General features: G+C 49.9%; 1 protein-coding gene across 1 annotated transcript in view; it reads right to left on the reverse strand.

Annotated features, from left to right (window-relative positions):
* Gfod1 (glucose-fructose oxidoreductase domain containing 1) overlaps positions 1 to 6,101 on the reverse strand; it is a 100,389-nt gene extending 94,288 nt beyond the window's left edge. Inside the window, exon 1 of the mRNA XM_021180943.2 lies at positions 5,826 to 6,101. Coding sequence (XP_021036602.1) covers positions 5,826 to 6,078 — 253 coding nt within the window. The 5' untranslated portion in view covers positions 6,079 to 6,101. The remainder of the gene's footprint in view (positions 1 to 5,825) is intronic.
* Between the last annotated feature and the right edge of the window lie 3,932 nt (positions 6,102 to 10,033).

Consider the following 10,033-nt stretch of genomic DNA (forward strand, 5'->3'; position numbering starts at 1 on the left):
AGGAGAGGAGAGGAGAGGAGAGGAGAGGAGAGGAGAGGAGAGGAGAGGGATCCAGCCATTCAAAGGGAGGAGAGAGAGAGAGCAGTCTAGACAACCATCCAGAGCCAGTGCAGAGAGCCAGAGTCAGATAAGTGGCAGGGGAATTCCAGGAACACAGCAGAGGCCTTGGTCTTGGAGGGTGGTGCATCCAAGAGAGAGCTCAATTGCCAATGATGTAAGAGGCATAGTGGAGGTAGGACAACATGAAGCCAAGAACCTCCTCAGCATCCATCGGTGTTCGCCCAGCTTCCTTGGGACCTACTGAAATGCCATTTGCAGGTGTTATTTATATACACATTCACCTTTCCCATAGTACAGAGAATAGATTGGGCCTAGGCCAGCAGCCAGGCAGCATTCGCTAAGGAGAGAGGCCCTGCTGCAGGAGGACTCTGACTTTTGGCAGGTTCTGACTGACCCAAGGCTAACTGGGAAGTCCTGGATACTGTCCTGAGCTGTTAGCTGCTCTGGATGAAACAGTGTGAGCCAAACTGTACTCTGGGCATCCTCTAGGCAAGCAGCCTCTAGGTATCTGTGGTCCAGGGCCTTGCAGGGAGCAGCTCTGAAGAAAACTGACCAAACACAGTGAGTGTGTCGAGTGCCAGCTCCTCTGGCAGTATCTACATCAAATGAAATGCGAATATACTTCCTGACCAGCTCTCGGTTTACACATTTATGCTACAAACACACTAGTGTGTACAAAACGGCAGTGCCTCAAGATGACTCATTCCATGTTTGTGTAAGATGGGAAACAACCCAAATGTTGAACAACAGGGGATGGGTCAAATACACTTTCATTTTACCCATACAGCAAGATCTTATGTACCAAAACATGGTAAGGATACAGTCACAATCTAAATATATGTATGTATGTTTAGGTGCAGTATATATATTTGTATAAAACAGATATATTACATACACATATATATGCATTCAGTTATCTTTATCAGCAGGTGATTGGTCCCAGAATCCCCATAGGTACAAAGGCTCAGGGATGCTCAAGCGCCTTATGTAAAACAGCTGAGCATTGGTGTGTAGTCTACATTATTGTCCCAGCTTTCAACCTATCAGCCTAGGGTAGCTAATGGGTTAGAATTCTGGATGTGGTTGTCTTACTACACTGTTTAGGGAGTGATGGCAAGAAAAACATTTGTGTTTGTTCAGCAGAGGTACAGTTTCTTCTCTTTGTTTTTCAAGTATTTTTGAGTCATAGTTGGTTGAATACACAAATGCAGAACTCACAAACGTGGAGGGCCAACTGAATATGTAGCTATATGATACACTGAAATTTTAATATAATATTAAATGTTTTTAATAGATAGTAGATGGTAGATCAATCGATAGACAAGCTAGCACTGTCAAATGATAAATAGTGGATTTCCAGTAGCATGAATGGACTTTAACAATCACCCAAAAGAAGTGAGAATTCTTACATGCAGCCTTGCTGTGGTGGCACATGCCTTTAATCCCAGAGAGGCAGAGGCATGCAGATTTCTGAGTTCAAGGCCAGCTTGGTCTACATAGTTCTTTTTCTCTTTCCTTAAAGATTTATTTATTTTATTTATATGAGTACACTGTAGCTGTCTTCAGACACTTCAGAAGAGGGTGTCAGATCTCATTACAGATGGTTGTGAGCCACCAATTCCCAGGCTGGGAATTGAACTCAGGACCTCTGGAAGAGCAGCCAGTGCTCTTAACCGCTGAGCCATCTCTCCAGTCCCCAGAGGGAGCTCTTACATGTATATTCACTACTATATCCAGAAAAACCTTGATAGAAGACATTGAAAAAAAAAAAAGTAGTAAGGTTGATTACCTCAGAATAGAGTACACCAACTCTATATAGTTTGAAATTTGTGTCATGTAAATATATAACCTATTCAGGCTAACTGAATGCAATTTTAAACAAATGCATTCAAATTAGCTCTAGAAAGTACAAAGGTTCGTGGTACTGAGCGCCTTGAAGGGTACACAAAGGAGGGGGTGGGAATGAGAAGCAGAAGTACAAGATTTGGAGATGCTAACAGATGATCAGTCTGGAAGGCTGCACAATTCTTAATCCCACCACAGGAACAAATGGCACTCCTGACAGAAGCCGGAACTTAAGAACCTGGAGCCTCTCCTACATACCCTACTGGTATGTTAATTTTGGAGTTTGTGTGTGTGCACACTCACAAGCACACACTCATGCTACAGTGCAGAGAGAGAGAGAGAGAGAGGCATCTCTTCCCACTGAGCCATCTTGATGGATTCTTGAATGCCTTATAGGACACGAGGCTGGCCAGGCACCTTAGACATCAGTTCTTGCTTACGGTGCCACCGAACTAATAAGGCTTTTCCTAAAAGCAAAGTCAATGGGAACAGTGTCTCTGGCTCCCCGTTATAACCTGAATCACAATGAAGGATGAACCCACTGAGGTGAGCCAGGTCCCAGAAAGGATAACAAAGACAGAAAGATCCAGGAGATGGCATTAATATGGGGGAACCAATTCCAAGGGTGGGATAGAAAGCAACACAGGACACACACACACACAGAGGGGGGTGGGGAGAGAGAGCTGTCTCTGACAGAAGGGAAGGAAAGCTTAGGAGGTGGTAGAAGAAAGGGCTGGAGAGGGCTGCTGGTGGACTCTAGCTGTATGGTCGTGGGTAGCTGGAACTCGGCTCTCCAAACCTGGGTACCCTCATTTGGAAAATCCAATCTACCTTGGATACTTGCCTTCACCATGTTAAAATGCTTTATACACAACCAAATACCACACTGGCTGGCCCACAAGAGGTTCTTGGTTATAGGCAGCCCTAAATGGCAAACAAACTGTGCGTGACAGAAATATCTCTACAGCAGAAATGCCACAGAGGCAGTGTAACTGCCCTGAAAAGAATGAACACAGTCTAAAGAAACACCCTTTACTTGGTCTCTCAGACTATTAAAACAATGGACCCCAAGAAAATGGAATCCCCACTTCTGCCCCACTCCCACTCCCACCCCCCAGGAATCTCATGCTGGGAGAAGAGAAAGCTTAAAGCTTGGGACAGCCAGAGGGAAAGCTTTTCTCCAGGTAAGTGATTTGCAATTTGTCAACCCACCTGGCAGGAGGGTGGAGCCATAACAATGTGGGGCGGCCTGCACCTGAATAGGAACCACTCAGCCACCCATCATCCTGAGCCTCTATTAAACCTCTATTGCAAGGTCTCACTTGAAGACCTTGAAAACCGACTGGGAGGGTCACCGGGTCCTGTTTGTCCCTCTTCTCAAGGTTGAATAAATCTCCTTTTCTGCTACTAATGTGTCTGTTTAAACAGGCTTATGGCTGAACCTGGCTTGCTGAAGCATACATAGACTGTGACCCAAAGTCTGGTAGCAGTAGGACTCTGAAGGGAGTTTCTGGAAATCAAAGGAAGGTGTGTACAATGCCACCGGCTCAATTTCACTTATCTGGTGCCTTCTCCTTATCAGGTCACAACGTGGACTGAGGCACAGGTCAGTCTTGCTGACAGTGGAGAAAGAAGGACACTTCACCAGGACTCATTAAAGGGATGGCTCTCTTCAGTCCCAGGCAAACGCTCATATGTGCAAACCTCCAGCAGCCAAGGCCAGCCTGATAACTGTTTGGGGTTTTCCACTTCCTGTGTTATGTGTGCAGAACCTCTTAACCGTGACTGTGAAGTCAGTCAGGAGTAGCCTCAAAGGTACAATTGAAAGAAGCCTCCTAAGTCTGCAGTGAAGTCTTAACACCTGTGCAACCATTTCGAAATTCAGTCCAGTGCCTCTGCATTTTCCATAATCATGGACTGCCTTGAATCTCGGGCAAACAAACTCAAAAGGAAAGGAAAAAATGCCTACAGCCCACAGTAAAAGGATAAGCCCAGGGCTATTCCCTTGTCACACTTGGTAAACCCAGTTAACAGAGCCTCCCATGCTTTTGCTCTGAAGAGGAACTAACTTCAGCCTTGTCAGTACAAAACAAGAACTTATATGGATTCTCTTCTCCAGTGCTGAGAGTTGAAACCAGATGCCTGTGCCTGCCAGTCAGGTATTCTACCGTGGTGCAACACCCCAAGTCCTCACACAGACAACATCATCACCACCACCACCACCATCACAGAAATATCCAGGAAAGTATAACAATGGTCCACATCCCTAAATGCTTCGGCGGCCAAAGTATGAGATAAAGGCTGGAGGTGTGGCTCAGCCAGTGAAGTACTTGCCTAACAGGCAAGAAGCCCTGGGTCTGATCCCCAGAACCAAATAAACGAGGTATGGGATCTCAGCACTCAGGAAGTAGAGTCAGGAGGATCAGAAGTTCAAGGCCACCCTCAGCTAAGCAGGGAGTTGAAGGACAGTCTAGGATACACAAGACCCCGCCCCAAACAACAATGATAGTAAGTACCAGAGACCATCAGAGCATGCTCTGTAATTGGTACCCCCATGTTGTGGGGTTGCTCCATGGGCCTGTACTGTAGAGATGCCACCTGAGAGGGGGGAAGAATGCTCCAACAAGCTTTTAAATCGGACCAGACCCAAGCCTTTAGCATAGATGGGGCTTAAGAGGAACCCATGGTATAGAAATTGCCCTAATAGGTTTTATACTCTAACTTTTTTATCACCTACTTGACAAACAAATCCAGTGTAAACAACTAGTATAAACTAGCAGTGAAACAGAAAAGAAACATTGGCTAAAAGTCAATCTAGAATTCAGTTCAAAGCTAAAGAAGCCAGGCTCCAAAAGCCAGAAGCGTAATACAATAAATACAGTAAAGGAAAGACCGGTAGCCCCCACTTTAGAATTTCTCCAGCCTACTTTGTTAGGAGCTTTTTCTCCACTTCGGTAACCCTGGCTTCCAAGGGTAGGTATGAAACGTCTGGGAATAGCCGAGCATGGTTGGTTTAGGTATGGAAGGGAACTGCTGATGGACAGACTTGCTCAAGACACCGTTTGAGCCCAGAAAGAACCCCCAGCCTGCTTGTAAACACAATGTATCCCTGGAATATTCCCGAGGCAAAATACGGAGGTGCCATCGCACGTTTCCAAAGGAAACTGCAGCGTCTGGCTTCCCCCTCCCATCCCGGCCCCCTCCACACACACAAAGCATCCTTGCCTTTGAAACCACAATTTTCATCTCCGAAGAATACAAGGTATATAATTCTCAACTGGAGTAGACACCCACTCCTGGGAGACTGTGCCCAAAGGTTAAATTACAATCTTTACTAACCTCTGACACATCTGAGAGTGTTCTGATAGACCCGCCCACTCTCACTTGCTTCCTTCCAGAGCAGAAGAGATAATTTCAGCCAGCTGTCAGTTCTCTAATCTCACAGTAAACTCACTTACTGTGGAGGGAAACAAAACGATCCAAACTGGGTGCCACAGCTGCTCACAAACAGGTACACCCAGGAAAAACCCTGCCACCACGTGTGCGGCCCTTTATTCAAGGGTTCCTGGCCACGCGCTCCCCTTTTCCAGACGCACGCGCACCAATACACCAGAGCACTAACATATACAGCTGGATACCGAGTTTCCCTCCTGGAACAGTAACCGGTCTTCTGCATCTGACCCATTCGGTTCCTATACCTAGAATCCAAGCCTATTCCAGCCTCCGCACCACACACGTGGGGATGCGCTTCCAGCTGGTATCAGGAGCGAAGCGTGGAGGTGGGGGAGGCCACCGAGTGGAAAGGGGAAAGCTGAGAGTAACACGCTTGGGTCTGGGATTCCTGGGGTATGTCCAATTGGAAAGGGAGCGAAGCGAAGAGCCAAGCTAAAGAAGAGAGGGCTGGGGGAGGGGTCGCTCACCCAGGGTTTTGACAGCGATCTGCCTAGTGAGCGGCGGCGGCAGGTTGATGCACACCAAGTCCACATCCTGGTGCAGGAGCACCTCGTCGATGCGGCTGGTGTAGAAAGGAACGCTCATCTCCTTGGCCAGCTCCTCGGCTTCTTCCTGCGTGCGGCCCCACAGCGCCTTCACCGCGAAGCCCTCATCTTTCAGCAGCGGGATGATGACTCGGGCTGTGAGGCTGGTGCCGAACACGCCCACCCCGGGAAGCATGGCTGCTCAGGTCCGCCCGGTTCTGCTGCTGCCGGGATCTCCAGTCGAACACCGGCGCGCACGCCTCTCCGGCCGGTCCCGCAGTCCCCGGCTCCTGCGACCGACCTCGCTGCGCTGCGCTAGCCGCCGAGCCCCGGGCAAGGCGCCCGAGTGCGGTGGCGTGACAGCGCACCGAACCACAGACCCTGCAGGCTCCGGGAGCCTCAGCGCCGTGACTGCTGCAGTGCCCGCCACTCGGGGCTCGTGTCCTTCCCGGAGACAGCGGCAGGGACTCCGCCAGGACGCACGAGGCCCCGAAGCCCCGTGGAGCCCGGGCTCAGGCAGCGCTCCCGCGGCAACGCCAGCCGGCTCCGTGCGCCCGGCCGAGGCCGCCCCATGGCCGGCTCATCCCGGCAGAATCTCTCTCCCGGATGGCGCTCCTGATTCACCACCCTCTGTGGGCTGCGGATCTTCTTTTTCCCCAAGTCCTTGGTAACGAATGGAACCCAGAGGCCACCCGGAGGCCGACTAAGGATGAGGCTTGTAGTGTACCAGGCGCCGATCCCGAGCAGCAGCACCGCAGCGGCGGATACCACCCGGCGCCAGGCTCCTCATTCTGCTGCCATATTCGTTCGCTCGCAGCGCGCCTTGGGCGGCCTCGGCCCCGCTCGGGCTCGGGCTCCGGCTCCGGGATCCCGCGGGTACGAGGGCGGAGTTGGCGACTTTGACTGTCAGCGGCTGGGGTTCCTGCACCGCCCTTGCAGTAGCGCCGTGCTCCATTGGCCGCCAAGCGTCGCCCCCGCCCTTGTCTCCGCCGCCCAAGGCTCTCGTTGCGCTCAGCGCCCGGCCCCTGGAACCCGCTTTGACTCCTCCCCGGCCCCGCCTGGCTCGCCTGCTGCCCCCGGGTGGCTTCCCTTTCTCTGCGCTCTCCGCCTCCGCGGCCGCCTCCTCCTCGTTGTGCTCCAAGCTCCGCCCAAGCAAGCAAATAAATCTATCAAAGCAGGGTGCGCCCTTAATAGGCTAGAACTGGGTTCTTTGGAAAATATTGGCGGATGCTAAGACCTCGGGGAGGCCGGAGGACCCCACAAAAGTGTGAGCAGCGTGGTTCACAGTCTCCTCTCCCGGGTATTTTTCTGTGCTCGCCACTCCTCTAGGGAAGCTGTGCAGGCACTTAACCCTGAGGTTATTGGAAACTCGTTTCATTGATGAGAAAGTGAGCTCTGAGGAGGTTAAGGGATTTGCTCAAGGTGACACACATGAACAACAGTGCCAGGATCGGAAGGCAGACACCAGCATCTCGGCGCTGAACCCCTAGAGTTCTGACTCGCAAGTGTGCCAGCTCCAATCCCAAACCAACTCCACTCCTGAGGAGGCTCCACTGGTCACCTACTCCATGCTTGTGCCCATGTGGCATAGGCGACCTCACCCAGACTGGGGACTCCGCAGTGGCTGTGGCACGTGTGTCTGGAGTCTGGTCTTCCTTGTTTACTTCTGGCTGCCTGCCACTCCTGGCCACTGCCCTCTGTCAGCTTCAGTTCCCAGGCACAGCGCTTCTCCTGGCCTTCATTACATCTGCAGTCAGAATGCTGGGGCCCCTCAGACCAAGATGTGTGGAAAGCCCTAACTGTGGTGGTGACGGAGTGAGTGTCTGATGTCTCAAGATATCCTCGTCACTTATCACAGGGCCTAACGAGATAGTAGGCACTTGTCTAAATACACAAATGGATGGATATTCACCACCTGTCACATTGTGCCCTCTTCGTACTGGGAGGGAGGAGTCAATGCCAAAGGGCAAGGGGACCTGCTCTTCTAGCTCAGTGTTTCTGGAAAGGTGACGTTACTACTGTCTATTATGTTCATCCCTGGCACTCAGAGGAAGAGACACGTGCCCTGCTTCAACATAAGCGTGGAAAACATGATACATCTGAGTGTTTAAAGCAACTTATAACAACTGGGAGAGAGACAGAGCTCTTGGAGAGAGCTGTACACACACATGTACACACACACACACAGGCTTGTGTGGCAATGGGAGGAGGCAAAGTTGACCTCAAGACGACATTATTAAAAAGGACAAAGTGCTCCGGGATTGGCAACAGCCTGAACAGGGTCAGACAAAGAGCAGACAAGATATGCCTGCTGATGGTTAGCTGAGAAGTGCCAAAGGAAAAGGAGGCGTGCAGCAATCGCTGCCAGGGTGCTGCCTTGGAGCAGAGTGAGAGCCACGGTATGCCACCCCTGGACAGATGCAAGGTGGGTGACTCCTGGCTTGCAGAGTCAGAAACCGGAGCTGACTCTTGGCTCTGCCATTTGCACCCTGTGGGACCCGGGACAAATGTCTTCTCTGTGTCTGTCTGTAAAGGGGGACAATAGCTGACACTAGAGAGGACCATGTGATTTGACAGTCGTGACGTCCTGAGAAGGATGCTCCCTAGAAAGGTTCTATGTAATATATATGCCCTCTATTTTGATATTTATTTTTATTACATACATTCTATTTGAAAATAAATGTTAGGCCATGTATATAACCTGAATGAATTCTGTTATGCTCTTGTATGTTGTTTTGGGCTTGTTTGTTTGTCGATTTGGGTTTTTTCTTTACTATTGTTTATACGTATGGGTGTGGGTATATACCACATGAATGCATATGCCCTTGGAGGTCAGAAGAGGGCATTGACTGGATCTGCTGGAGCAGGAGCTGCAGGTGGTTGTGAACCATTCTATATGAGCATCAGAGATAGAACTCAAGTTCTCTGAAAGGACAGTGAGCACTCTTACCTGCTGAGCCATCTTTCCAGCCACTGTTTGTTGTTGTTTGTTTGTTTTTTTGTTTGGTGTGGTTTATTTGGGTTTTTGTTTTGTTTTCAGATGAGGTCTCATGTAGCTCAGGGTAGAATCCAACACACTATCCAGAGGAGGACGACCTTGATTAAATTCTGATCCTCCTGTCTCCACCTCCCAAGCCTATAACCACAGGTATGTACATATATATATATATATACCTTCTCAGTCCTCTGTAACAATACCATTCCCTGTTATCCACAAAGGAGGGAAGATGGACTTTCCTGCATGTCTTTCAAAGAGAGGCTGCCCTTTGAATGCCCCTCTGGGGCATTCAAGTCCGGGATATCAGTAGCTAGACACTGTCCTTGCCGGTCTGCCTGCTTTCACTCTGAACTCCCTGCTCAGTAGCCAGAGTGAGCTAAGCGATCTTTTGAAAGGTGAGTCATCTCATGTCCTACAACGACAATGGATTTGAGTCACACATATATTCCAAAGTCCTTAGGGAACCTGAACAACCCTACGTAACCTAACTTGACCTCACTCTGATCTTGCATACCTTAGTATTTAACCATTTCCGGCTACAGGCTCTGTATTCCAGCGCGTTGGTCTCCTAGCTCTGCACTGTGCAAGCTGAGTTTGCTCTCGTCTCAAGGCTTTTATATTAGCTGCTCTGCCTCACACACATGTACACGTACGCACACATACACAGACAGACAGACAGAGGCCTGCTGCTCACTTTTCTCTAGCTTGTGCTCATCCTCCTCCCCTTAGGTCAGGCCTTTCTGGCCACCTCCTCTAAAGTACCCTCCTTGTCACAAAAGTCATCCTTTATCGCTGCTTTCCCCCCTATGTCGCCTGTTTATCACCCACTTGCCTAATGGACTGCAGACTCACTGAGACTGGAAGGATGCCTCAGGTCTCCTTCACTTCTGAATGTCCGGTACCTGTGGCCTTTGGAAGCTTACTAGGGTTGGATAAGTCATCAGAGCAGAGCACCATGATTGAATTCTGGAGGCTTCATAGAAGGAGAGAATGCCAGAAGAGTCTGTCTCGTTCCAGTGATGCCTAGTACCACTCTAGAACATTCCTAGCAGACCAGCATCCCCAGACATGGCCCTCACCCTTGGACCAAACCCTGAGCCAAGACAAACCTCTTTTCTTTATGTTTACCCATTATGTGTCATTGTGTTATTAG

This window comes from Mus caroli, chromosome 13 (genome assembly GCF_900094665.2).
Source record: "Mus caroli chromosome 13, CAROLI_EIJ_v1.1, whole genome shotgun sequence".
In the NCBI taxonomy this organism is placed as follows: Eukaryota; Metazoa; Chordata; class Mammalia; order Rodentia; family Muridae; genus Mus; species Mus caroli.